At 53.0% G+C, this 27,817-nt stretch overlaps 1 protein-coding gene across 1 annotated transcript; it reads right to left on the bottom strand.

Moving 5' to 3' along the window:
• Positions 1 to 14,979: 14,979 nt before the first annotated feature.
• LOC123362342 (zinc finger protein OZF-like) lies at positions 14,980 to 26,093 on the bottom strand. Its single transcript, XM_045002731.1, has 4 exons — positions 26,043 to 26,093; positions 23,213 to 23,293; positions 19,308 to 19,409; positions 14,980 to 16,523 (listed from the first exon to the last, which is right to left on the bottom strand). The coding sequence occupies exons 2-4, from the start codon at positions 23,262 to 23,264 to the stop codon at positions 14,980 to 14,982; spliced, it is 1,698 nt and encodes a 565-aa protein (XP_044858666.1). The 5' UTR covers positions 23,265 to 23,293; positions 26,043 to 26,093.
• Positions 26,094 to 27,817: the final 1,724 nt, after the last annotated feature.

Raw genomic sequence — 27,817 nt, 5'->3', positions numbered from 1 at the left:
TTACCTCTACTAAGCAGCCAACTTCATTGTTACAGAAACAATAAATTGGGGAAAGAAGCTATTTACATGTGAGCTGGTTCTAATCACTCCACACTGACCCTGCTACTCCCTTTGGATTTGTCCCTAAAATGGTTCTGTTCATTTCAGCTTCCCACCATCACACAAGCTCCGCCCTCTATTTTACAACTTTTTGAAAGACAGGCTGGATTGGGATAACCCCAGAGCCTAGCGGGGGGGGGGGTCACACCCCATGTCAGAAAAGCCATTGAGAGCTGTTTTCCCATGTTAGATTCTTCAACAATAGTGGCCATGTCGGTACCCAGATAGAGAGCGACCCATGAAAAAATCAAATCTACTGCTGCACCTCCACATATGGTGGATCTTGACCTTTGGGAAATCAAGGCCAGATAATTGCCCTGCTAGGATAGGCAGAGAAAAGTACAGCCAGTCCAGACAGAGTAAGAGGAAAGGCAGAAGAACAGTTTAAAAAAAAAGGGGGGGGTGTGGTGGGGGGTCCCTGTTGCACAGCTGGTGAGTCATCTCTGCATCTGCAGCAGTACGAATCCACTGAACCTGATTAGACACCTGTGACTGCAGCACACCAGGCTCTCTCTCTCAAGAGTATAAACAGACTTTGTCCCTCTAAGAGCCTTAGACATAAGAATATTTTATTCCCAAACACTTGAGCTACTACTGACAGCTTTAACAACATCAGTCCATGACTTGTTTCTCTAATAGCTCTTGCCATGCCCAGCTTTCTAGGGCAGAGTGCTCTTCTAGTAATGAAATGGTCCTGGAGCATGACAGAGGGACAATATCCTCAATGAACTATTGAATTCAGAGAAACCTCACCTGAATTCAACTTCTGGGGATGTATTGTATTAGAAATGCAAAAGTTTGTGTACTGTTGTGAGCATAGGGCACTTCTTTGGTAAGACAACAAGATTAAATATAATCTTTAGAAGGTGTGAGGAAGTTCCAAAGCCTTTTTGGAACTACACCTGGGAAGTGCATTTCCTTAGGAAATACCTTGAGGTGGAGAATGCAAGTTCTCCCGCTCTGAAGCCAATCTTTCCAAACAGATGCCCTGGGGAGAGACCCATTGTGTATCAGTTGCCTGCTTTTAGAAATTCCAAATCAAAGACCCCTGATCTGTATAAAAAAAGTGGACTGGTCCTGTGGTGTGCGCACTTGTTCTGAGTGGAAGCTGTGATTAATTTGTAATCTCAAGGGCTTCCCCACATTGAAAGATTTATCCTACCAGAACCCCTCTTAGAGTTGGAATGAACTCTGATAAGCTTAACATGTATATAGGCTCTCATTAAATGTTCTCAATGCCTTTATGTTAAAAATAAAGCAGGTTTGTTTCTAAAACTCTGGGGTACCATACTAGTAGCAATCCCTCTGTTAACAGTCTCCGGAAAAAAAGCATACAGGCCTCTTTAGGCAGACTGTCTGTGCTGGGTAACAGTTCAGCCTGGAGAAACCCCAGTCAGGAGAGAAACATGGGTCTACATCCAAGAAATAACAGCTGGGGAGCTGATAGCTTGAGAGTGGGTGCCCTTGCTGGATCCCTAAACAGAAATACAGGAACAGAGGTTCTGAACTGTGATACTCAGCACTGCATTTTTTTCAGTGTAAATGTAGCTTTTATGGAGTGCTTTTCCTCCTAAAACCTAGCTAAAAACACATCCAAACCCTTTATTTCACCCTTTTGTTCAGTATGGGACCCTACACCATGGCCAGGGTGTCTCTAGCATGCAGAAATTGGTTTGCTTTAAGTTTTGTGCAAGATTTGCACAGCCAACAGTCTTTGAATTTGCAGCCACTACAACCCTTCTTAGTCATTAGGAGGATCTGTAGAGATGCTATGAAAGAGTTAACAGTGACTCTTGTGTTTGTTTCAGCAAAACCCTACAATCACAGGGTTGCAGAGAGAAATATTCTGACAAATTGAGTTTCCTGAGTAGTCATTACTGCTCAGATCTAACACTACAGCAACACGTAGAACTGGGTGTTTAGAATGGAGTTTTAGCCTGAATCTGGAGAACACAGATAAGCCTTTAAAAGCATTACAATGGCTGCAGCTGCTCTAAACACTAAGCAACACATTTATGGATTATATTTGCACTTTTCTACTCTTCTTAGGTGCTCCCTTAAAAAACAGCAGCATTGCTACAGCTGCAGCTAACAGAATAAATTGCTTTGCAGCCAGGGCTGCTGCTCCCCCAATCACACTAAGACAGACAACCATCCTCCCCCTTTAGCATTTGCAGAGCTGTTAATACAGCCAGCTTCACTGCAGCATTAAGCTCTCTAGGTTTGCAGAGTTTTCCCTGTCCAAGCTCCCAGGTCAGCTCTTTTTCAAAAAGAGAATTTTCCCCAACAACCCCTTGCCACTGTTTTTGCAAGCCCTACACTGATTGCTAGTGCAAAGGCTCCATTCCTGTTAGTCTAATCAAGAGCCAGTTTAGTGCAACTGCATAGAGCTGCTCCTCCTGCAACCTAACAGTCCTAGCCATGTGCTCACAGGCAGAGTCTCTTCCTGGTGCTCCTGCTAAACTCTCCCCTCCTGTAACCTGGGCCCTGTCTCTCCTCAGGCTACAGGCAGCTACTGACACAGCTGCTGCACATTTCCTGGAGCTTGTGCAGCAGGGCTGTGCTGCAGACCCCCCAGCTCCTGTAGCTAGCAAAGGAAAACACCAGCCCCTACTGTCCCTGCCTATAAAAAGAAACTTCTCCAGGAGCTCTCTAGTCACACAGCCTTTCCCTACCCATATAATCTCCTAGGCTCATACAGCCCTTTTTTTCCCCCAGTTTCCTAAACTTGCCCCCAGGACTCACCTTTATAGCCCTGCCCCGCCTGGATCAGGTGCCCAGCTGCCCTCCCACTCCCAGGTGCATCCTATAACAGGGCAGCTACCAGCCCTGAGGAATCACTTTCACCCCCACTATGGGAAACGTCTCTGGCTCCAGAGCAAACCCCTTCTGCCATCAGAGTCTGGGAACAGGTCCCAACAGCACCTGGCTGCCCTGGGTCAGTTACCAGTCCATGGGTTTGGGGCAGGGTTACTGCATTTCCGTTCCCCAAAGAGGGCAGTGCTGGAGGGTGTACTGAGAGGGGGTGTTTGAGGGGTCAGGGGTGGATGTACAGGGAGGGAGCATAGGGGTGTTGGAGTGTGTGGGTGTAGGGGGAGGGGGGCATTTGGGGGGGTGCTGGAGGGTGGAAGGGTGTGGGGGAAGGGGGTGTTGGGGTGGGGTCTGGGTGTGTATGGGGAGGGGGTGTTTGGGGGCACTGGGGGGTGGAGTCTGTGTGTGTATGGGGAGGGGGTGTTTGGGGGGCACTGGGGGTTAAGGTATATGCATATGGGGGGTCTTCAGGGGTGCTGGAGGATGGGTGGGGAGGGGGCATTTCAGGAGTGCTGGAGGGGGTGCCTGTAGCTTTACCCTCAAGGTAGGGAGCAGTGTCACCCTGTCCCTGTGGCAGGGTGGCTGGCACAGGCCCATGATGAGCCTGTTAGTGTTTCCCTGTGGGCCTCTCTCCCGCCGCAGAGCTGGGGCCTGGTCCCGTCACCCCTTCCAGCCGAGTTCTGAGTCCTGTGGTGGGGCAGGCAGCCCAGCTGAGAAGCACATGGGCTGTGGGGGGTAGGATCCAGCAGCTGCATATGTGAGCTCGGGGGCTGGACTATAAAGGGAGCCCCTGCCCCTGCCCCTGCCCCTGCTGGGGCATGTTTGCAGGAGGTACGTGGGCCCCTTGTGAAGGCCAGTTGTGGTGTCTTCTGAACAGCTGTGGGTTGTGGTATGTTGGGTCACTTGTCAACCACCCTCTGGACTAGCAGAAGGTGCTGCAGGGCAGGGTTAAGGTCTGGGAGCAGAGTCCCAGGACTGGGGCAGCAGGGGTGTCCCAGAGCAGCAGGGGTGTCCCAGGGCAGGACAATTTGCAGATCTGTGGGAAGGGTCTGGTCATGGAGAGGCAGAGCTGTGGGTGGGAATAGGTTAGGTTAGGTTAACCCTGGGTCAACCCTAAATATTCAAAATGTAGGAGTCAGACCTCAAATAATCATGAGATTTGCTTAAAAGTCTCAAAAAAAAAAAAAAAGTACTTTGGGGCTCATTGTGTCTTCTGGGTTCCAGGCCATTAGGGTGGACCTGGGACATGTTTTCAAGCTTTCCCCTGTAACCAGAAGGCCGAGAGCCGCTGTGTTCTTTACTGCTGAGATTCTCAACCCCAGGAGCTGGGATACTGAGAAAAACATCCAATATCATGAGACTTGAGATCAAATTGCTGACTGCAGTGCAGGGTGATTGCTGGGGCCAGGGGAGGCTGTGTGCTCATGAACTGTGGCAATAGCTTGTACTGAAGCACAAACAGCATGTGCCGGCTGGCTGGAGCAGCTAAGGAGTGCGAGTACCAACCTCTGGGCAGACTGCGAAGGAGCAGGGCACATCTCCCAAAGCGGTTGTGACTCTATACTTTGATTTCACCAACCAACCATCAGTGTGAATCCCTTCAGCATTACAACAGCCTTACCACAGAGTCACAGACAGTCGCCTGGGTACACTGATCTGTCTTGCCACCCGGGTAAGCCTGCCTTTGTGATAGATGGCCATGTACACCAATAATTCCAGCAATATTCAGGTTACTCCCAGTCCCAAAGGGCCAGTCACTTATCCCGAATGCACCTTAGATCTCACACCAAAGACACTGCTACAATCAAAGATTTATTAACCAAGAAAAAAGAAAAGTTATTTTCAAGTGTAGAGCAGGTAAACATACACGCACCAGCGAGTTGTAGTCCTAGGTTACAAAAGGCGATAGAAGCTGCTGTACTATGCAAGTTCGGTGTGTCTATTACGGCTAAGCAGCTTGGGATTCCTCGCTTCTCGGCAGGGATTTTTAGTCCCTTCCCCCTGAGAGAAAGCTGATGTGATGAATCCACCTTTACGTCTTTTGTCCTCTGATGTTCCACAGGGGCTTGTCTGGTCTCTATGGGCCTTCTCTTGTTGGGCAGGAGATGATACCTCTTAGGGGGAAGGACTAATATCTCACACTTGGTAAAGCTTCTCCCCTCATTATGGAGGTTTTCAGTTTCATAGCAAACATTTTTATAGTTACAGAGCACTTAAATATTACCTTTAACATGGGGTACAGATGTTACCATTAATGCAGGCAGCAACTTGCAAGCATTTCATAAAGTGTGAACACTAAACATATTTTTAGAAATCTAATGCCTATTTTAACAATACCAACACATGGGTGAGCCAGACGGCTTTCCAGCTATGTGTTTTTCAGTGCTCAGTGAGGCTAGGGACGTTGGTGTGAGCTGGCACCTGATTTGCTGATGTCCCAGCATGCTTGGATTGAATGAGTTTATTGGGGCAGCCAGGAGGACACTTCCCCCTGGTGTTTCCATCAGACGCTTGTTTGCTGAGCATTGTTTTTTATATGTAAGTCATAAACATAAGAACGGCCAGACTGGGTCAGACCCAAGGTCCATCAAGCCCAGTATCCTGTCTGCCGACAGTGCCAGGTGCCCCCAGAGGGAATGAACAAACAGGTTATCATCAAGTGATCCATTCCTTGTCACCCAATCCCAGCTTCTGGCAAAGAGAGGCTAGGAACACCATTCCTGCCCATCCTCATAGACTCAGACTTTAAGGTCAGAAGAGACCATTATGATCATCTAGTCTGACCTCCTGCACAATGCAGGCCACAGAATCTCACCCATCCACTCCTGTATCAAACCCCTAATCTATGTCTGAGTTATTGAAGTCCTCAAATCGTGGTTTAAAGACCTCAAGGTGCAGAGAATCCTCCAGCAAGTGACCCGTGCTCCATGCTGCAGAGGAAGGCAAAAAACCTCCAGGGCCTCTGCCAATCTGCCATGGAGGAAAATTCCTTCCCGACCCCAAATATGGCGATCAGTTAAACCCTGAGCATGTGGGCAAGACTCACCAGCCAAAATTTCTGAAAGGCATGGGGTGCATCCTGTCTAATAGGTCCATGGACGGCTATCTTCCATGAATCAATCTAGCTCCCTTTTGAATCCCATTACGTTACTGGCCTTCACAACCCCCTCCAGCAAGGAGTTCCAGAGGTTGACAGTGTGTTGCATGGGGGGGTGGGGAGTAGTGTCTCCAAGTCACCTCCATATATACCGTGGGGCCCAGAGAGTTGGAGGATTCGAGGCAGGGGAGGAGATGGTCCGCTGTCTGTTTTGGGCCAGCTTATGTGGCAGGTTACAACCCCTCTGCTGGCCCTACTAAATTGCTTTGATAAACTGAAAAATAAATGAACAGTACATACCTCAGTGGCTATTAGTCATTTCCTGATTTTACATACAGCGTTAACGTTCAACCCAACAGCGCCTAGTGCAAGGATTCAGTGTCAGCTGCAGGGGGCAGGGCGGTCGCAGGGGATGAGTGGTGTGTTAATAGCACTCTTTGCCCCTTCATTCAGCACAACCGATTATAAAGCACAGAGTGAATGCTGAGCCGGTTACCACTCAAGTAAACTGATGTAATTCCGTTCGTTTCACCTCGAGTACAAAGCTGATTTGACCAGCGTTGTTGTTTTTTGTTTTTTTTAATCCTCCCTGTATAAAGTTTAATGCTGTGGAACTAGTTTTGGAATAAGCCCTCCCACCGGGATGCCGAACTATCGTGTGACCATTAATATTGCAGCATTGGTAGAGACAGTGCTGTTAGGATATAGATATTCAGGCCTGTCTGCAAAGGCCTGTACTTTAAGAATGTAGGTGTATACTTATCACTTAGCTAGTTATAGAGGTATAAAAGACAATAAAAAAATCACTGTCTGTCTGTGTAATGGCCTTCTCTTACTGTGACAGTCTGAGGCCTGATTCTTCAGCTAAGCAGCAGAGGCAGCCATAAACTGGGAAGTGTAAGGTCACATCCTCACATCCCAAACCAGTCACATTGAAATAAGGTGCTATTGGGCTGTTAGGAATACAGTCCTGCCCTGATATTCCATCATCTCCAGAGAAAGGGAAGTGCCTAGATGATGTAAAAGAAAACTTAGTTTGATAGCAGCCTGTCTGGCAAGAACTCATGTATCAATAGCTGGGATGTGAAACCCTCATTTCTGTGGTGTTCTATCACTGTAGTCTCCACTTGCCTATTGTTTGTCTGTATAATCTATGTCGGGTTCTGTGAGTGTTTCGGTCTGCTGTATAATTAATTTCATTGCATGTAAACCAATTAAGGTGGTGGGATATAATTGGTTAAATAACCATGTTACAATATGTTAGGATTGGTTAGTTAAATTTCAGTTAAATGATTGGTTAAGGTATAGCTAAGCAGAATTTAAGTTTTACTATATAGTCTGCAGTCAATCAGGAAGTAAGGGTGGAGGGGGAACAGGGACTGCGGATGGGGGTGGGGGAATTGGGATCATGTTTTGCTAAAGGGGGGATGGGAACAGGAACAGGGCCACAGGCAAGGCTCTGTGGTGTCAGAGCTGGGAAGGAGACACTAAGGAAGGAAACTGGACTCATGCTTGCTGGAAGTTCACCCCGATAAACATCGAATTGTTTGCGCCTCGGGACTTCGGGTATTGTTGCTCTCTGTTCACATGAGAAGGACCAGGGAAGTGAGAGGGTGAAGGAAGAAGCCCCCTAACAAATGCCTCTTCTAATACCCACACAAAATCCATCCAAACATTATCCATCCATAAATTATCTTCCTGTCCTGTCAATCTGACCCCATCCTTTGTCTTTGAGTCTCTTCACCGGCTCCCTTTCCTCCACACTGCCACATGTAAAGCTCTCCTCCCTTGCCTTCCGAGACCCCACTTATCTCCCATCACATCGCCTTGCCTCCTGGCCCCATCATCTAGCTGTTCTGCACCAGAGTTAGCCGCATTCCAGTGGTGAGTGAAATCGTATGATTTTAAGTGTTTGTCTAAAGTCCCAGCCCCAGGAGCCAGCTGACTACACCAGAGTCTCAGCTTTCATTTAAAAAAAAATGGTGTCTTTATAATTGCAGAGATGAGCTTCCAACGTGACCCTTAAAGGTGCAAAGCCAGGAGCCAGACAGACAGTGCTCCACATGGATTCCTTTTTAAAATCTCATGGTTTGGGGGGCAGCTGACTTGTAAGTTTTGGTAACTTCGGTTTGACAGTGCTGAGCAGGGATAAGCATATTGGGGCCCTTCTTCACCCAGGCTCCGTAGCAATCCCAGTTTGGTTTCTGTGCAGCTTAGATGCATCCAATTTGTTTCTCTGGCCTAACCTGGCTGCTGACTGTAGTTCCTGAAGTCCCATTTGCTGCTGACCATGAATGATGTCAGCATTAACAGCAGGCACGTCAACCTCTCCTCATTTGTCCTCCTGGGTGGGTCAGGCCTGGAAGCTGCATGTTCCTGGCTCTCCATCTCTCTGTCCTCAACGTACATTTTGGGGCACTGCACCATCCTTATCGCTCTCCAGACAGAGCCAAGCCTCCATCAGCCTCTGGCTATTTTCCAGTACATGCTGCCTGTGATTGATCTAGTACTTGCCCAAAATGCTGTGTGTATTGTGGTTCAGGGCAGGGGAAATTAATTTCTATGCCTGCTTGGTCCAGATGGTTTCCATTCACTCCTTCTCCATCATGGAGTCGACAATGCTGCTAGCCACGGCCTCTGATGGTTACATTGCTATATGCCAGTGGTCCCCAAATTGCATGGCACACCCCCCTAGGGGAGGGCAGAGGAATGTTTGGGGGGTGGGGGTGGCAGGTCCCAGGCCAGCCCCCACAGCGGTGGGGAGGGAGTGCCCCACTGCACCCCCAGCTCTGCTCCGGCCCCATCCCCAACCTCGGACCCCAGCTGCAGCTCTGCTCCTGGTCCCAGCCTCAGCCCCCTTACTCCTGTCCTTGGCCCCCCATAAGCCACCGTCCCTCTCCTGGTCCGGCTCCCTAGAGGGGCATGGACAGGGGTAAGGGAGAGTGTGACTGAAAAGTTTGGGCACCATTGCCATATGCCATCTCTGGAGATATGAACCTGCCCTATGCTGGCCAGGATCAGGGCAGAGGTAATGATCAGCGCTATATTGGGGGAGGATAGATCAGTGGTTTGAGCATTGGCCTGCTAAACCCAGGGTTATGAGTTCAGTCCTTGAGGGGGCCATTCGGGGATCTGGGGCAAAAATCTGTCTGGGATTAGTGCTGCTTTGAGCAGGGGGTTGGACGAGATGACCTCCTGAGGCCCCCTTCCCATCCTGATAGTCTATGATTCTATGACACAGTCTTTATTACACCAATAGCTTTCTGGGCAGCAAGGTCATGGCTCACGCTTGGCAGTGGTGAAGCAGCCTGTGCCAAGATCATCATCAATATTGTGGGTGGTGAGAGCTGATCTGCTGCTCCACATCCTGTCCTACTGCATGGTGGCCCAGGCTGGCTTGGCTCTCCCCCCATAAAGCTTTCAGCACCAGCGCTGCCCAGGTAGGCATCATCCTGGTCTCCTACGCTCCAGCTCTGGTTTCTCTCCTAACACACGGCACTGGTCACAGCGCTGCCCTACAGGTTCAGATCCTTCTAGCCAACATCCACCTCCTGCTCCCTCCCTTGCTAAACCCCATCGTGTACAGGGTCAAAACCAAAGAGACTCATGACCGGCTGAGCCAGCTACTGCGGAGAAAGGTTCTTGCCTGACGGGTCAGAGGGTGCATCCCTGGTCACCATGTACATTTGCTTTATTGCGCTGATGGTTTTTCTGTTTGCAGCCAGAGAAAACTCTAGGCCAGTGATACTCAGACTGAGGCTTGTGAGCCTCAAGTGGCTCTTGAATGTCTCCCACAGTTCTTCGCAGCACATGATATTAAAACACTGGGTGATTGGTTAAAAATTCAATCAGGATGGTTTTACTGTGTTATTAACCAACTGTAGTTGATAAAATAATAATATTGGTCAGTCATTTTGCTGTGTAAATAATATATACATAATACATATAATTAAATATTTCTCCTCATACTGTTGAGATGTGACTGTAGAGCAGTGTAGTAAATAAACCAATGAATTCACACAACTGGGGCTTTTTTGGGTAACGTTGATTGCGAATTTGGCTCCTGAAGCACTGGGGCCTGAGAATCACTGCTCGAGTCAGTGTGACCAGCAGGGGGCAGTTTTGAATGGTCTGGATGCTCGGGTCAGAGAAAAAGCTCCAAACCAGACTCTTACGTGAACCTCACCCAGAGGCCGGGTGGAAAGCTCCTGGGTTCATGCCTTTTCCTGATAGTTTTGGGCACACTCTGCCTCGGAGTGGGGGGAAATATTTTGAGAACTAGGTAGAACTTGATTGGTAGCATCTCAGGCCAGGGCCTTCGGGCCGAATTCACCTCTCGTGCTAGCGTTGTGCCAGGACGACTCCACTGCCTCGATGCATCCCTCGTGATCTCGCACGAGGGGGCGAGCTCTCTCCTGCTGCTGCGCCGTCGCTATTTGTTACGCTCCAGACCCCTCGGTGCAGCACAGGGCCAGTCCCTGCACACGGATCCGGCAGGCCCAGCAGGCTGCAGGGCTTCCAGAAGCCTGCCCTAGGGCACGGGCTGGGCCTGCGCTCCAAGCCACCCCCTGGGCCCAGGCCTGCAGCTGTCGTGCTTGGCTGGGCACTGCCTAGGAGGGACAATGTGCACAGAGGGTGTCCCAGCCTGCCCCTGTGCAGAGCTCTGCGTGCAGCAGGCACCAGCATCCCCCCAGTTCAGTGGCGCCTGCAGAGATTGCTGTAGCCCCTGCCTCTGTGGGGCAGACAGGAAGGCCAGGAGTGTGTTATCTCAGAGCCAATCGACCCTGGGGGGGAGACAGGGGGCCTCCCACACTAACCCTGAGGAGCAGCCCCAGGGCACCCCCCCCCACCCTGGGAGGCAGACACAGGCCTAGCCACGCCCTCTGGCCTCCTCCCCACCTACATTGGGGGGCCAATCAGGGTGTCCCTCCTTGTGCCTCCCTTCACCTACCTTGGGAGGCAGACGTGGGGTCTCCTGCCCCCCCAGTACCCCCTCCAACTCAGCTGGACCCATGCCCCCCCATCTACTTGCAGGGCAGGCACAGAGAGCCCTGGCTCAGCCAAACACCCCTGCCATCTACCCTGGGGACACACAGGGAGCCCTGTCCATTGCCCCCAGCTCAGCCAAACAAGCCCCCCCCCCAACCACCACCCTCAACAACTGGCCAAGGCTAAAAATCCTGCCCCACCCGCCTGCAGGAGGGTTGTGTGAGGTGAGGCCAGGGCAGTCAGGGTCTGGCATCACCCACAGTGACAGGATGAATCTCCCACGCACGGAGAAGCAGGGCATTCAGCTCCATGAAGTGAGGCCCAGTCCCTGTGAATGGAGCTAAAGGGGGCGGGTAAATGAGGGGCGACTCCCAGGGCTCCATTCTCCTTCCCCAGTGTGAAGGCCCCGGCGTGAGGGCAGCAGCAGACGCTTGGGCGCTGCCCTGAGCCCATCACCGCTGTATGTCAGCTTCTGAACCCCGCGGGCCCCCAAAGCTTAGGGAACAAGGGGCCATGCACGGAGAAATCTTGCAGCGCCACTGCCCCGGTTCTGCAGAGAAATCCTCTTCTGGCTGCCAGCTCAGCACTAGTCACCGGCATGAAGTGACCTTCAAAACGCGTGGGAGTGTGAGTTCCCCAGCGAGGGCAGCGCTCCGCACAACACCTAACGCTGCAGGGCCCAGAGCGCTAGCCGCTACTGCAGGGGTCGGCAACCTTTCAGAACTGCTGTGCCGAATCCCTCATGTATTCACTCTGATTTAAGGTTTCACGTGCCAGTAAAACATTTTAACGTTTTTAGAAGGTCTTTTTCTATAAGTCTGTACTATATAACTCAACCATCATTGTATGTAAAGTAAATAAGGGTTTTAAAATGTTTAAGAAGCTTCATTTAAAATTAAAATGCAGAGCCCCCCAGACCGGTGGCCAGGACCTAGGCAGTGTGAGTGCCACTGAAAATCAGCTCACGTGCCGCCTTTGGCACCCGTGCCATAGGTTGCCTACCCCTGCGCTACTGCAATACAAACACGCACAGCCCATGAAGGAGGATTTGAGCCCTGTAGCTCAGCCAGCCCGCTGGAGCCTTGGCGCACACTAACAAGAACGCACTGTGCTTGCAACGTGGGATTAAACGAACTAACTTTATTAAAAGTCTTAAGGGAGAGAAACACACAGGTAGGAGTCAAAGCCCGTAGTGCGTCCCCTCATCCTTCCCCCTGCGGCTGATCTACGGGGTTGATACCGAGCATGGAAGTTTGAACACCAAGGGGACACTTTGAACCGGGCCACTGGGCACCAAGTTTTGCTTTCCAGGGAATTTCCTCTACAGTTGCAAAGCGGGGGATTTTGACCAAACTCTCCCCAGGTGACACGTTTAAGCACACGCACACAGATCATTCTTACAGGACATATTGGACACGGAACTTGTGTGTACTATTGAACTACGACAGTTTAGATTTTGTTCCTTTAAAATGCTCGTGAATAAAATACGCATCCCCTCTCACCCGTCTTCGTCCTCTGTCTACCAGGGCCAAACCCTCCGAAGGAAGCTCTCCACCACAAAGGCACAGCTAGTGCGCTGAACTGGTCTCTGAGCTAAGGCAGGACACCCCTGGGACAGGAAATACATTTAGAAATGAAACAAGAGCAAGTGCCATGTCTTTTGGGCACCACAGAGAATCCAAAGTGCTTCAGAGACAGAATTCTGTGACCGAGAAGAGCTGGAACTCTCTGCTAGGATCACATATTTACAAAGCAATTTCCCTCCAAAACATGTGGTTTAGGCCGGGTGTGCACAACAGCCTGGAGCTCAGTGATCTCAGCTCTTGGCAGACTGAGGAGAACACAGAGTGTGTGGAGCAGATGGGAACTCTGACTTTGTTGAACTGGTCGTCTCTGATGTTCTAATGCTCAGAATCAAACAAACAGCTGGGCCTTTATCATGGGACACATGGAGAGAGAGTCCCCTCCACCCCACCCCACTGCAGGCAGGACCTCTCCTACGTGGAAGCAGCAACTCTGAAATTAGAGCCAAACTCTGCAGCGCTCTCCCCTCATATTAAGCATCATTATGGTTCCTTCCCAACGTGCTAAACTAAGGCATATTTCCACCCAATTCAGCCCGCTGGGTTTCAGTGGAAAGGGGTGGCCAAAATGCTGCCAAGTAGCCAGCTACAGAGTTCTACGATGCAGCCCACAGCCAGCCTCGTCGTGCCTATGGAAGGGTTCAGCCCATGGAGAGAGGTCCCAGCATGCAACACTGTGTTTAGCCCTTCGCACTCACATCAAGCTGGAGAAGGGCCTGCTGGGCTTGCTTGTCTCTATAGACCAAACGTGTGTCCGAGATGAGGGCGGCTGCATCACCTCCATGTCATGGGCTGGTGGCCGGCTTCCCGGGCTGATCTCGCTTTGCTTTCATTGGCTGGTTCCTAGGGGCCGCCCCTCACCTTAAAGGCGGCGGCTAATGGCATATTGGGCTGCATTCATAGGAGCATTGCCAGCAGATCAAGGAAGTAATTATTCCCCTCTATTCGACACTGGAGAGGCAAGGTTTGCCCACCCCACCCCCACTACAGAAGGGATGTGGACAAATTGGAGAGAGTCCAGCGGAGGGCAACGAAAATCATTAGGGGGCTGGGACATGTGACTTATGAGGAGAGGCTGAGGGAACTAGGCTTGTTTAGGTCTGCAGAAGGTGTGTGTGTGGGGGGAATTTGATAGCAGCCTTCAACTACCTGAAGGGGGGTTCCAAAGAGGATGGAGCTCGGCTGTTCTCAGTGGTGGCAGATGACAGAACAAGGAGCAATGGTCTCAAGTTGCAGTGGGGGAGGTCTAGGTTGGATATTAGGAAACACTATTTCACTAGGAGGGTGGTGAAGCACTGGAACGGGTTCCCTAGGGAGGTGGCTGAATCTCCTTCCTTAGAGGTTTTTAAGGTCAGGCTTGACAAAGCCCTGGCTGGGATGATTTAGTTGGGGTTGGTCCTGCTTTGAGCAGGGGGTTGGACTAGATACCTCCTGAGGTCCCTCCCAACCCTGAGATTCTATGACAGCACCCACACGTGGTTGTGCATTGCTTTCCCTAGACACTGGAATACAGCACATCCCCCTTAACTCGGGGCCAGACATTTGGCTGCTGGGTGCTGGCCCAGCTCTCTTGGCTTCAGTGGAGCTGTACCATTGACACCAGCTGAGGATATGGCCCATTGTCCGTAGCTAACTCAGCTCCTTGTTCCTTCAGGGTGGGAAGGGCCTCAAACCAGCTGGCTCAGGGCCATTGTTACTTGTTTTGGTCCCCTAAACATTAGGGCAGGGGATGACTTTGCAGCAGTTTTGTGGAACTGAACTGCTAAGGTAAAGGACCTCACCCTAGCATGGTCTCAGTTCTGGGTATGGGCTTAGTTACACCCTTCACGTAGCACGTGCATGAATCTGGTGAGTCTAGTCATGGCAGTGGCTTTCCGTATGTTTGTTTAATTCCTCATGGACAGGGGAGGAGGGGAGGGCGAAAAGGGGACACCAAATAGAAATCTCGCTGCTGAAGGGTAACAAGAACCAGCTTGAGTCCGTTTTTTGCCCCTTGATCCCCACCACACTTAGTGTAACAGCATTTGTCCAACTTCCTATGGCTCCGTAGCATGCAAAGGTCTCTCTAGCTCTTAGTCCGATTCTGTCTTGCTCGTGATAACCTGTCAGGACGCAGATCTCACTCCGGGGTGAGATTTCCCTCCCTGCAAGGAAATTTCAGGTAACACTGAACTTCTTGCAGAGGGAGAGGCGCGGGGGTGGTCAGCAATTTCATGTCTGAGAAGTCTCTCCTCCTTAGTGTTGACTTGCATCAGCACTGCACCCAGCCATCTGTCATAGGTGTTTCACCTGCCACAGGGGCAACGTGCAGCCTCCCTTGCAATGCTGTGCAACTCCCCTTCCCTCCACCCCGTCCGCTCCCCGTGCACTTCCTGGTGGAGGTGGCACAGGCCCTGGGGCTCAGTACACGGGCGGGGTACCCCCTGCGTGTGTCCGCTGGTGCCTGCCCAGGTGGTACTTGTGGCTGAAGCTGCGCCCACACTCGGCACACTTGTACGGCTTCTCCCCGGTGTGGATGCGCTGGTGGGCCACCAGGTAGGACTGGTTGCTGTAGACGCGGCCGCACTCGGCACACGAGTAGGACTGGCGGTCGCGGTGGCTGCGCTGGTGCATGATGAGGTCGGTGCGGGAGCTGAAGGCCTTGCCGCACTGGGTGCAGGTGAAGGACCGGCTCTCACCGTGCACGCGCTGGTGAATCAGGAGGTCGGTGCGGGCGCTGAAGCTCTTGCCACACTTGTTGCAGTAGACGAGCTTCTCGGCGTGCGAGCGCTGGTGCGTGATGAGGTCGGTGCGGGAGCCGAAGGCCTGGCCGCACTGGGTGCAGGTGAAGGACTGGCTGTCGCCGTGCATGCGCTGGTGAATCAGGAGGTCGGTGCGGGAGCCAAAGCTCTTCCCGCACTTGTTGCAGGAGACGAGCCTCTCGGCGTGCGAGCGCTGGTGCATGATGAGGTCGGTCAGGGAGCTGAAGGCCTTGCTGCACTCGGGGCAGGCGTGCACCTTGGCGGCGTGGCTGGCCTGGTGCCGGCTGAGGTCAGCCTGGCAGGCGAAGATCTTGCCGCAGTCTGCGCACAGGCACCATTTGGACTCGGGGTGGGTGCGCTCATGCAGGATCAGGTCGGTCTTGGAGCTGAAGCGCCGCTCGCAGGTGCCACACAGGAACCAGCGCTCCTTGGGGTGGCACAGCTGGTGCGACGCCAGCTCGGCGTGGAAGCAGAAGCTCTTGCCGCACTTGGTGCACTTGTAGGGCCGCTCCTCGGCGTGGATGCGCTGGTGGCTCAGCAGGGCGGGGTGTGAGCGGAAGCTGTCGCCGCAGTCGATGCAGGGAAAGGGCTTCTCAGCCTCGGGGGCCCGCAGGGGCGCGGCCGGCTCAGCACCTTCCTCCGAGGCCACGGCTGGCCCAGCGTGGGCCTGCTGGTGGGCGGCCAGCTCGGCGTGGGAGCCGTAGGCGCTGTCACACTGGGCGCCGCGGTAGGGGCGCTGGCGGACGTGGGTGCGCTGGTGCACGGTGAGCGCCGCCTTGTGGGTGAAGCTCTTGCTGCAGTCGGTGCAGATGAAGACGCTCTCCGCCGTGTGGCCGCGCTGGTGCTCCACCAGGGTGGCGTGCCGCCCGAAGCTCTTGCCGCAGTCGGTGCAGATGAAGGTGCGCTCCGCCGCGTGGCTTTGCTCGTGCTCGCCCAGCGACGCCACATCTCCAAACCGCCACCCACAGTCGCTGCAGGCCAACGCCAGCTCCCCCGCGGGGCTCCTCGGCTGGGAGGCCCTGGCGCTGTGCTTCCCAGGGGCCCTGGTACACTCAGTGGGAGCGTCCCGCCCGCTCCCTGGCTGGCTCCCGGGGCTCAGAGGGCTCTTGTAGGGCTTCCCTGCCAGCACGCAGGGGGCCTCCTGCTCTTTGGTATGGTCCTCTCCTGGCCCTTCTTCCTTAACGGCTTTCGCAGCCCAGTCACCTGTGCAGAGCAGGGGAAAGAGAAGCCAGAGGTACTGTTAGTGGCTGCTAAGGCAGGGAACAGCACCAGGCCAAGCCACTGCCCACTGGAGTGCAGTTACCAGAGGGTCTGTGTAAACAGCCATCTCCTCACACAGCTCTGCTAGGGTGCGTTTTTACTGCTTTCCCCCGTTATCTGGTGCGGGGACTCCGGTCTCAGTTCTCCCCATTGTGCCACTTGTGTAGCCACAGCATCTCTGCAGAGGGCATGGAAGAGGCTGCCATTCAGAGGTGTGCGTGACCATGCAAAGTGCAAGGCCATGGCAGTTCAGGCCCAATTCTCACTTGGCACCAGGAATAACTCCAGGGAAGCTAACGGAGCTACAGTGGTGTCAGAATCGGGCCCGCTGCCTCTGCTGGAGGGAAGAGAGGGATTCTCTTCTGGTCTGGGCATCTTCAACAGAGATGCCAGCGAAGCGCCATCTGTGGGGCCAGCTGCTACCCCGAGTTGCATCTGTGCAGCTCCTTTGAAAGCAGCGATGTTCCCCAGGTGCGAACAAGCCTGCAGAATCCTTCTAGTCATGAGAACATGAGACCAGCCACACTGGCTCAGAGCAATGGACCATCCTGCCTTCTGACAGGGGCTAGTGTCAGGTGCTTCGAAGGGAAGGACCAGAACTGGGAAATTATTGAGTGAACCACCCCCCCGTCATCCAGTCCCAGCTTCTGGCAGTCAGAGGTTTAGGGACCCCCAGAGCATGGGGTCGTGTCCTGACCATCTTGGCTAATAGCTATTGATGGGCCTGTCCTCCATGAACTGATCTAATCCTTTTTTGATCCCAGTTATACTTCTGGCCTTCACAACATCCCCTGGCAATGAGTTGGCTGACTTGTGCGGTGTGAAGAAATCTCCTCCTGTTTGTTTTAAACCTGCTGCCTATTAATTTCATTGGGTGACCCCTGTTCTTGTGTTATGTGAAGGGGTAAATAACACTTCTGGATTCACTTTCTCCACAGCACTCACGATGTTCTAGACCTCTATCATATTCCTGCTTAGTCATCACTTTTCTTAGCTGAACTGTCCCAGACTTTCTAATTTTTCCTCATACGGAAGCTGTTCCATACCCCTAATCATTTCTCTCGCCCTTCTCTGTACTTTTTCCAATTCCAATATATATCTTTTTTGAGATGGGTCGACCAGAACTATACACAGTATTCAAGGTGTGGATTTATATAGTGACATTGATATCTTCTGTCTTATCTATTCTTTTCCTAACAGTTCCTAACATTGTTAGCTTTCTTGACTGCCGCTGCACATTGTTTCCAGAGAACTATCCACAATGACTCCAAGATCTCCTTTTTAATAGAATCACAGGAGTTGAAGGTACTTGAGAAGTCGTCTAGTCCAGTCTCCTGCACTCATGGCAGGACTAAGTCACATTTGGCGGCAGAAAACTGGCTCATATAACCAGCCATTCACATGATCAGTGTTCACAAAATGGGGGTTCTATTGTATGTATAAGTAGGGGCATTTCCAGCAGATCGAGGGATGTGATCATTCCCCTCTACTCAGCACTGGTGAGGCCTCATTTGGAGTACTGTGTCCAGTTTTGGGCCCCACACTACAAGAAGGATGTGGATAAATTGGAGAGAGTCCAGCGGAGGGCAACAAAAATGATTAGGGGGCTGGAGCACATGACTTATGAGGAGAGGCTGAGGGAACTGGGATTGTTTAGCCTGCAGAAGAGAAGAATGAGGGGGGATTTGATAGCTGTTTCAACTACCTGAAAGGGGGTTCCAAAGAGGATGGATCTAGACTGTTCTCAGTGGTAGAAGATGACAGAACAAGGAGTAATGGTTTCAAGTTGCAGAGGGGGAGGTTTAGGCTGGATATTAGGAAAAACTTTTTCACTAGTAGGGTGGTGAAGCACTGGAATGGGTTACCTAGGGAGGTAGTGGAATCTCCTTCCTTAGAGGTCTTTAAGGTCAGGCTTGACAAAGCCCTGGCTGGGATGATTTAGTTGGGTTTGGTCCTGTTTTGAGCAGGGGGTTGGACTAGATGACCTCCTGAGGTCCCTTCCAACCCTGATATTCTATGATTCTATGACCACCTCTTCCTCCTAAAATTATGCCCAGGAGTGTGAAGGGCTGGGGAAGAGGACGTTTTTTGAGACTCCTCCACTTCGTGGGGTGCATCCTAATAAATAAATAAATAATAAATAAAATAAATATAAATAATAATTGTAGATATACCTATCTCCTAAAACTGGAAGGGACCTTGAAAGGTCATTGAGTCCAGCCCCCTGCCTTCACTAGCAGGACCAAGGATCCTAAAAAGCAACCACCTCCCGCCCCCAAACATCCTCTTTGGAAGAGAGGAGTTCAGAAGCGAGAAGGAAACCGGATTGGTGCTCCATGAAATTCCTACAACGCAATTCATTTTCACCCACTTCTCCGAGCATTTTCACAGTCAGAACAGCTCCAGCCATTCAGAGGGAAAACTGGTCCCAGTTTGTCCTCTGTTTGTTCCGGACTGTATGAAGAGCTGGTTGAAATTTTTAGATGAAAAATGTTTTGCAAATATTGGAGGATTCCCCCCCCCAGACGGCAAATTGTGTTTTGACCAGTTTTACAGAGCAGTCGGAATATTTCAATGCAAAAACTTCCAGGGAAATTTTCACAAATGTTTCTGCCTCTGCCAAGCAGCACTAAGTGTTTGCATGTGATTATTAATGAATAGTGCAATGCGTAAAGCGAGGGGTGTTTTCCAGCAAGCTGCCAGTCCCTTTACAATGGAATCACTCACCCTGGGGGACCACTCCCTCAGTGACGTCCGGGGCACCTGTGAACTGGGGCTCATCCTCCCTTTCAACCTTTATTGAGATGTCCAGTCGGGGAGCAGGATATCCTGAGCAAAGGAGAGCAGAAAAAGTTTTGCCATCACATCCATCTTTTCCCTGAATTCTCAAAAGCTGCCAGCTCCATATTCTCAAAATGCAGGTTAAAGATTATTTAAATAAGTTTGATGTATTCAGGTGCTGAAATTCATCCTAGAGCACTTGCGGCACTAGCTGAAGCAATCTTGGAGCCGTTAGCCATGATCTCTGAGAACCCATGGAGGACAGAAGAAGTCCTAGAAGACTGGAGAAGGGACAACACTACCTATCTTTAAAAAGAGGAACAAGAGGTCACAGGAATTATAGACCAGTCAGTCTAATTTTAATACCTGGAAAGATAATGAAGCAAATGATTAAACAATCAATTTGTAGGCACCTGGAGGATCATTGGAAAACATAATCCCCACTATACATATACAGTGATGGGGTCTAAATTAGCTGTTACCACTCAAGACAGAGATCGTGGAGTCATTGTGGATAGTTCTCTGAAAAAGCTCACAGAAGTCTGCTTGTCTTTAGCACTCAGATGCCCAACTCCCAGTGGGATCTAAACCCAAATAAATCTGTTTTACTCTGTATAAAGCTTATGCTGGGTAAACTCAAACTCTTCACCCTCTATAACACTGATAGAGAGATGCACAGTTGTTTGCTACCCTCAGGTATTAATACAGACTCTCGGTTAATTAATAAGTAAAAAGTGATTTTATTAAATACAGGAAGTAGGATTTAAGTGGTTCCAATTAGTAACAGACAGAACAAAGTAAGTCACCAAGCAAAATAAAATAAAACACGCAAATCTATGTCTAGTCAAACTGAATACAGATCATCTCACCCTCAGAGATGTATCAGTAAGTTTTTTTCCCCCTCAGACTGGACACCTTCCAGGCCTGGGCACAATTCTTTCCCCTGGTACAGCTCTTGTTCCAGCTCAGGTGGTAGCTGGGGGATTTCTCATGATGGCTCCTCTCCTCCCTTTGTTCTGTTCCACCCCTTGATGTATCTTTTGCATAAGGCGGGAATTCTTTTGTCCCTCTCTGGGTTCCCACCCCCTCCTTCTCAATGGAAAGACACCAGGTTAAAGATCAGAGGGGTAGCCGTGTTAGTCTGGATCTGTAAAAGCAACAAAGAATCCTGTGGCACCTTATAGACTAACAGACGTTTTGCAGCATGAGCTTTCGTGGGTGAATACCCACTTCTTCAGATGCAAGTGGTGGAAATTTCCAGGGGCAGGTTTATATATTGTATTCCATCAGCGTGTGGGATGTTGGTGTAGAGAGCCTCTACATCCATGGTGGCCAGGATGGTGTTTTCTGGAAGTTCACCAATGCATTGTAGTTTCCTCAGGAAATCAGTGGTGTCACGGAGATAGCTGGGCGTGCTGGTGGCATAGGGTCTGAGTAGAGATCTCTGATGGAATACAAGCTGTCAGGAACAGTATCCCTGATGATGCCACAGCACAACTGGTTGCTGAGCTCTGTGCCTTTATCCTCAGACACAACTATTTCAAATTTGATGACAATATATATCTCCAGATCAGTGGCACCGCTATGGGCACCCGCATGGCCCCACAATATGCCAATATTTTTATGGCTGACCTGGAACAACGCTTCCTCAGCTCCCGTCCACTCATGCCCCTTCTCTACCTACGCTACATTGATGACATCTTCATCATCTGGACCCATGGGAAGGAGACTCTGGAAAAATTCCACCACGATTTCAACAGCTTCCACCCCACCATCAACCTCAGCCTGGACCAATCTACACGGGAGGTCCACTTCCTAGACACTGCGGTGCAAATAATTGATGGTCACATTAACACCACCCTATACCGAAAACCTACCGACCGCTATGCCTACCTTCATGCCTCCAGCTTCCATCCCGGGCACACCACAAGATCCATTGTCTACAGCCAAGCACTGAGGTACAACCGCATCTGCTCTAACCCCACAGACAGAGACCAACACCTACAAAATCTCCACCAAGCATTCTCAAAACTACAGTACCCGCACGAGGAAATAAGGAGACAGATCAACAGAGCCAGACGTGTACCCAGAAGCCTCCTACTGCAAGACAAACCCAAGAAAGAAACCAACAGGACTCCACTGGCCATCACATACAGTCCCCAGCTCAAACCCCTCCAGCGCATCATCAGGGATCTACAACCCATCCTGGAGAATGATCCCACACTTTCACAGGCCTTGGGTGGCAGGCCAGTCCTCGCCCACAGACAACCTGCCAACCTGAAGCATATTCTCACCAGTAACTGCACACCGCACCATAGTAACTCTAGCTCAGGAACCAACCCATGCAACAAACCTCGATGCCAACTCTGCCCACATATCTACACCAGCAACACCATCACAGGACCTAACCAGATCAGCCACACCATCACTGGTTCATTCACCTGCACGTCCACCAATGTAATATATGCCATCATATGCCAGCAGTGCCCCTCTGCTATGTACATCGGCCAAACTGGACAGTCTCTAAGGAAAAGGATAAATGGACACAAATCAGATATTAGGAATGGCAATATACAAAAACCTGTAGGAGAACACTTCAACCTCCCTGGCCACACAATAGCAGATCTTAAGGTGGCCATCCTGCAGCAAAAAAACTTCAGGACCAGACTTCAAAGAGAAACTGCTGAGCTCCAGTTCATCTGCAAATTTGACACCATCAGCTCAGGATTAAACAAAGACTGTGAATGGCTTGCCAATTACAGAACCAGTTTCTCCTCCCTTGGTTTTCACACCTCAACGGCTAGAACAGGGCCCCATCCTCCCTGATTGATCTAACCTCGTTATCTCTAGCTTGCTTCTTGCTTGCATATATAAACCTGCCCCTGGAAATTTCCACCACTTGCATCTGAAGAAGTGGGTATTCACCCACGAAAGCTCATGCTGCAAAACGTCTGTTAGTCTATAAGGTGCCACAGGATTCTTTGTTGCTTTTACAGGTTAAAGATGGATTCCAGTTCAGGTGCCATGATCACTTCAAGCCTTCATTCCTCCCAGCCTGACTCACAGGAAGGCCTGCCTGCAACCAGAGCCACCCAGTCAATTGCCCTGGTTAATGGGAGTCATCAAGATTCCAAATCATCATTAATGGCCCACACTTTGTATAATTACAATAGGCCCTCAGAGTTATATTTCATATTTCTAGTCCCAGATACAAGAGTGATACTTTTATACAAATAGGATGACCACACTCAGTAGATTATAAACTTTGTAATGATACCTTACAAGAGATCTTTTGCATGAAGCATATTCCAGTTATATTATATTCACTCATTACCATATTTTTATAAAACCATATAGATTGCACATCACAGGGGCCACCAAATGAAATTAATAGGTAGCAGGTTTAAAACAAACAGGAGAATGTATTTTTTCACACAACACACTGTCAACCTGTAGAACTCCTTGCCAGAGGAGTGTTGAGAAGGCCAATAGTATAACAGGGTTCAAAAGGGAGCTAGATAGATTCATGGAGGATAGGTCCACCAATAGCTATTAGCCAGAATGGGCAGGAATGGTGTCCCTGGCCTCTGTTTGCCAGAAGCTGGGATTGGGTAACAGGGCAGGGATCACTTAATGATAACCTTTGGGGAACCTGGCACTGTTCATTCCCTTTGGGGCACCTGGCACTGGGCACTGACGGCAGACAGGATACTGGGCTGGATGGACCTTTGGTCTGACCCAGTGTGGCCATTCTTATAAGGAATAGTCGGCATGGATTTGTCAAGAACAAATCAAGCCAAACCAGCATAATTTCCATTCCTTCCCCAGCAGTCTGAAATCCCATTGCTCACCGGAACAGGCGCTGGCCGGCGTTTCCTCCCCTTCCGCGTCCTGAGAATCCATGACTCCTGCTCAGCCCTTCCCCTTTCGCCCTGGAGAAAGAGGCAGGGATTAGAAGCGGCACAAACCCCGAGCGCGGCAGAGCGATGCGCCGCGTTCTAACGTAACGATTCGCCCGCCTCGGCGGAACCATGCGCATTTCCAGCCGCTGCGCCATCTGCTCGCACGGCGGCTCAGCAAGGGCAGTGGCAGCCACACGTGCCCAGCCTTAGGCAGTGGGAGCAGAGGAAATGGGGCAAGGGGGGGTCCCTGGTGCAAGGGCCAGTCCGTTTCTCCTCTCAGGCTGCTGAGGTGGGTAGTTAGAGCTAACTGCAGGGGCTACTACTCATGGGACACTAGGACCTGGGCTGGGAGCTGCCAGTTCCTTCCATATACCCGCTGACCAGTCCCTCCCCGGCCGGGGCTACAGATTGTTGTAATAAGCCATAAATCCAGTGTCTATGTTCAGGCCATGACGTTTAGTGTCTAGCCGATACCACCTCGCCCGCCTGGGCTCTCTAATATCCTGAGACCCACAGGGCTACAACCACACTGTACAGGCAAGTCGCATCCTCGGCACATTTAACATGCACGAATTCAGCTTTGCGCGGTGGGCAAAAACAGGGAAAAAAAGAAAAATACCAATATAAAAACTGCATCTGTAGTGCGGGCGATTGCGCCCGTCATTCAACTCAAGGAGTGTTTCGCTGTACGCGGTTTTCGCTTTACGCGCTAGCCACGGAAGGGAACCCCCGCGTAAGATGAGACTTGCCTGCAGTCAGTCAAAAAAAGCCATTCTGGGGGGCAGGTGTCCGCGGGGGGAGGTGCACCAACCTAGCTACATACAGCACAGCGTACCCGTGGCGGTGCCGGAGGTACCCGCGCCGGTGCCCACAGGGGTGCTGGAACAATTTGTATAGCGGAGGTGCTGACGGCCACTTACTGTAAACCCTGTATATGATGGAAACCACCGTAAGCCAGCGGGGCAGGAGCACCCCTAGTTCCTTCACCTATCAGTACCGACACCAGCCTGGCAGCGGCGGGGGGGCGGGGGAGGAACCCACAGCGGCCCAGGGGCGCCCAGGGGCGGGGGGGACCCATGCCAGCCTGGCTGGGGCAATAAACTTCCCCATGTAGACAAGTGCTGAGAATTCGCTCTAGCCCTGGCTCTGCCACTGAGCCGCTCCCTGACCCTGCCCAAGGCCTCTCTGCTCCGGGCACTGCCGCAGAGCCCCCCCCCGTGAAGGGGGCGAGCAGCGCCGCTGGGGGTGCAAAGCGCCTTACCGGGGGGGGGGGGGAGAGGGGTGGATCCCAGCAGCTCTGTGTGTGTGTTGGGGGGGATCCCAGCAGCTGTGTGTGTCTGTGTGTCTGTGTTGGGGGGGGAAATCCCAGCAGCTCTGTCTGTGTGTTGGGGGGGTCCCAGCAGCTGTGTGTGTCTGTGTGTCTGTGTTGGGGGGGGGGAATCCCAGCAGCTCTGTCTGTGTGTTGGGGGGGTCCCAGCAGCTCTGTGTGGGGGGGGGGTAGATCCCAGCAACTGTGTGCGTGTGTGTGTCTGTGTTGGGGGGCAGGGTGGATCCCAGCAGGTAGGGGTGTGTGTGTTGGGGGGTCCCAGCAGCTGTGGGTGTGTGTGTGTGTTGGGGGGGTGGATCCCAGCAGCTCTGTGTGTGTGTGTGTGTGTGTGTGTGTGTTGGGGGGGGTCACACCAGCCAGCAGCTCTGTGTGTGTCTGTGTGTGTTGGGGGGGGTGGGTGGATCCCAGCACCTCTGTGTGTGTGTGTGTGTTTGTGTGTGTGTGTTGGGGGGGGTGGATCCCAGCAGCTCTGTGTGTGTGTGTGTTGGGGGGGGTGGATCCCAGCAGCTCTGTGTGTGTGTGTGTGTGTGTTGGGGGGGTGGATCCCAGCAGCTCTGTGTGTGTGTGTGTGTGTGTGTGTGTGTGTTGGGGGGGGGTGGATCACAGCATCTGTGTGTGTGTGTTGTGGGGGGGTATCCCAGCAGCTCTGTGTGTGTGTGTGTGTGTGTGTTGGGGGGGTGTCCCAGCAACTGTGTGTGTGTGTGTGTGTTGGGGGGGTGGATCCCAGCAGTTCTGTGTGTGTGTGTTGGGGGGGTGGATCCCAGCAGTTCTGTGTGTGTGTGTGTGTGTTGGGGGGGATCCCAGCAGCTCTGTGTGCGTGTGTGTGGGTTGGGGGGGGTGGATCACATCAGCTCTGTGTGTGTGTGTTGGGGGGGATCCCAGCAGCTCTGTGTGCGTGTGTGTGTGTTGGGGGGGTGGATCCCAGCAGCTCTGTGTGCGTGTGTGTGTGTTGGGGGGGTGGATCCCAGCAGCTCTGTGTGTGTGTGTTGGGGGGGGGGTGGATCCCAGCAGCTCTGTGTGTGTGTGTGTGTGTGTGTGTGTGTGTGTTGGGGGGGGTGGATCCCAGCAGCTCTGTGTGTGTGTGTGGGTTGGGGGGGTGGATCCCAGCAGCTCTGTGTGTGTGTGTTGGGGGGGATCCCAGCAGCTCTGTGTGTGTGTGTGTGTGTTGGGGGGGGTGGATCCCAGCAGCTGTGTGTGTGTGTGTTGGGGGGGATCCCAGCAGCTCTGTGCGCGTGTGTGTGTTGGGGGGGTGGATCCCAGCAGCTCTGTGTGTGTGTGTTGGGGGGGGGGTGGATCCCAGCAGCTCTGTGTGTGTGTGTTGGGGGGGTGGATCCCAGCAGCTCTGTGTGTGTGTGTTGGGGGGGATCCCAGCAGCTCCGTGTGTGGGGGGGGGTGTGTCCCCTGGCCCGTCGCGCTGCAGACCGGAGCCGGGCGGCGGGGCGGGCGCGTTACCTGCAGCCGGGCTCGGCGGGCCCGGGCTCGCGGCGGTTCGGTTCGGTTCCCGGCCGCCCGGCCGGCGCCGCCCCGGCAGGAAGTCGCTGGGCAGGACGCAGGGGCGGGCCGGGCTCGTATTGGCGAGAGCGGCCGCCGCGGCTCGCTGCCTCCGCCCGCTCGCCCGCCCGGCAGGCTGGGGGAGCTGGCGGGGCGGGGCGCGGCGCCGGCCGGGGGCTCGGGCTCCTGGGTTCCGACCCCCGCGGGGCGATTGGGGGGCTGGGAGCTCGCACTCCTGGGTTCTGCCCCCAACTCGGGGGGTTAGCGGGGTGGGGGAAGGGCTGTTACAGCCCGGACTCCTGGGTTCTGCCCCCAGCTCCGGGAGGGGAGGAGGGTGTCTAGAGGTTAGAGTGAGCGGCAGAGGAGGCTGGGAACCTGGACTCCTGGGTTCTGGTCTAATCTTTGCCAGAGCCTTGCTGTATGAGCACATCAATTACACCAATTTTCCCAGCATTTCCTGTTAATTTTGGCTGCCTGAGATTTTGGGGGGTGGGGAGGGGGCCCATTTGGAGACTTGTATGACTTAATTTTCTGAGGTTCTCCAGGACCCAAAGACTTCTGAAGATGACGACTAACTGCTTTGTGCCTCAGTTTCCCATCTGTAAAATCAGGCTCAGGCCCACATTGCAATGGGTTTGTGAGTCTTAATTCACCCGTATTCATATTCTAGACCAGGGGTCTCAAACTCAAATGACCCCGAGGGCCGCATGAGGACTAATGCATTGGCCCAAGGGCCGCATCACTGACACGCCCCCTTGCTGCCCCTGGCCCCACCCCCAATCCACCCCTTCCATGAGGCCCCGCCCCCTGCCCTGTCTCTGTCTCAGGACTAGGGCAGAAGGGCAGGGGAAGGGCAGCCTGCCCTGGCCCTAATGAAGGGGGGCTCTAGGACCCTGCGGCAGCAGGTGATGCCGGAAGCCGGCATAGCAGAGGAGTGGAGTCAGCGTGAGCTCCCGGGCAGGCTCCCGGGCGGTGAGGGGGCAGCAAGTGGGGGCTGGGAGACACTGGGGGGAGGTGCGTGGGGGTGGCAGGTGGGGCCAGGGGAGAGACCCAGCCCCAAACATTGGGGAGCAGCACGCGGGGAGCTTAGTAACAGAAAATAACTCGGGGAGGGGGGCGGGGGTGAGGGGAGTTTGGCGGGGACAGGAAGTAACTGGGGAAGCTCCAGGGCCGCCCAGAGGAGTCCGGGGGCCCGGGGTCTTCGGCGGCGGGGGGCCCCTTCCGTTCCGGGACCCGCCGCCTAAGTGCCCCAAAGACCCGCGGCGGTCCGCCGCGGGTCTTTGGGGCACTTAGGCGGCGGGTCCCGGAACGGAAGGGGCCCCCCGCCGCCGAAGACCGGGCTGCGCTTCGGCGGCGGCGGGTCCCTCTTTTCCCCACCCCGGCCGGTCCCGCTTCCCACCCCGGCCCCGGCGGGTCTCGCTTCCCTCCCCCACCCCCCGGCCCGGCCCGGCCCCGGCGGGTCTCGCTTCCCTTCCCCCGGCCCGGCCCCGGTGGGTCTCGCTTCCCTTCCCCCGGCCCGGCCCGGCCCCGGCGGGTCCCGCTTCCCTTCCCCCGGCCGGGCCCCGGCGGATCCCGCTTCCCTTCCCCCGGCCCGGCCCCGGCGGGTCCCGCTTCCCTCCCCCACCCCCTGGCCCGGCCCGGCGGGTCCCGCTTCCCACCCAGGCCCCGGCCCGGCCCCGGCGGCTCCCGCTCCCCCCCCCTTACCCGAGCGCGTCTCCGGCGAGGCCTGAGCTTTG

Source organism: Mauremys mutica, chromosome 1, assembly GCF_020497125.1.
Source record: "Mauremys mutica isolate MM-2020 ecotype Southern chromosome 1, ASM2049712v1, whole genome shotgun sequence".
NCBI classification, from domain to species: domain Eukaryota; kingdom Metazoa; phylum Chordata; order Testudines; family Geoemydidae; genus Mauremys; species Mauremys mutica.
The sequence above is the reverse complement of the archived record's forward strand: the minus strand, read 5'-3'. Positions and strand labels throughout refer to the sequence as shown.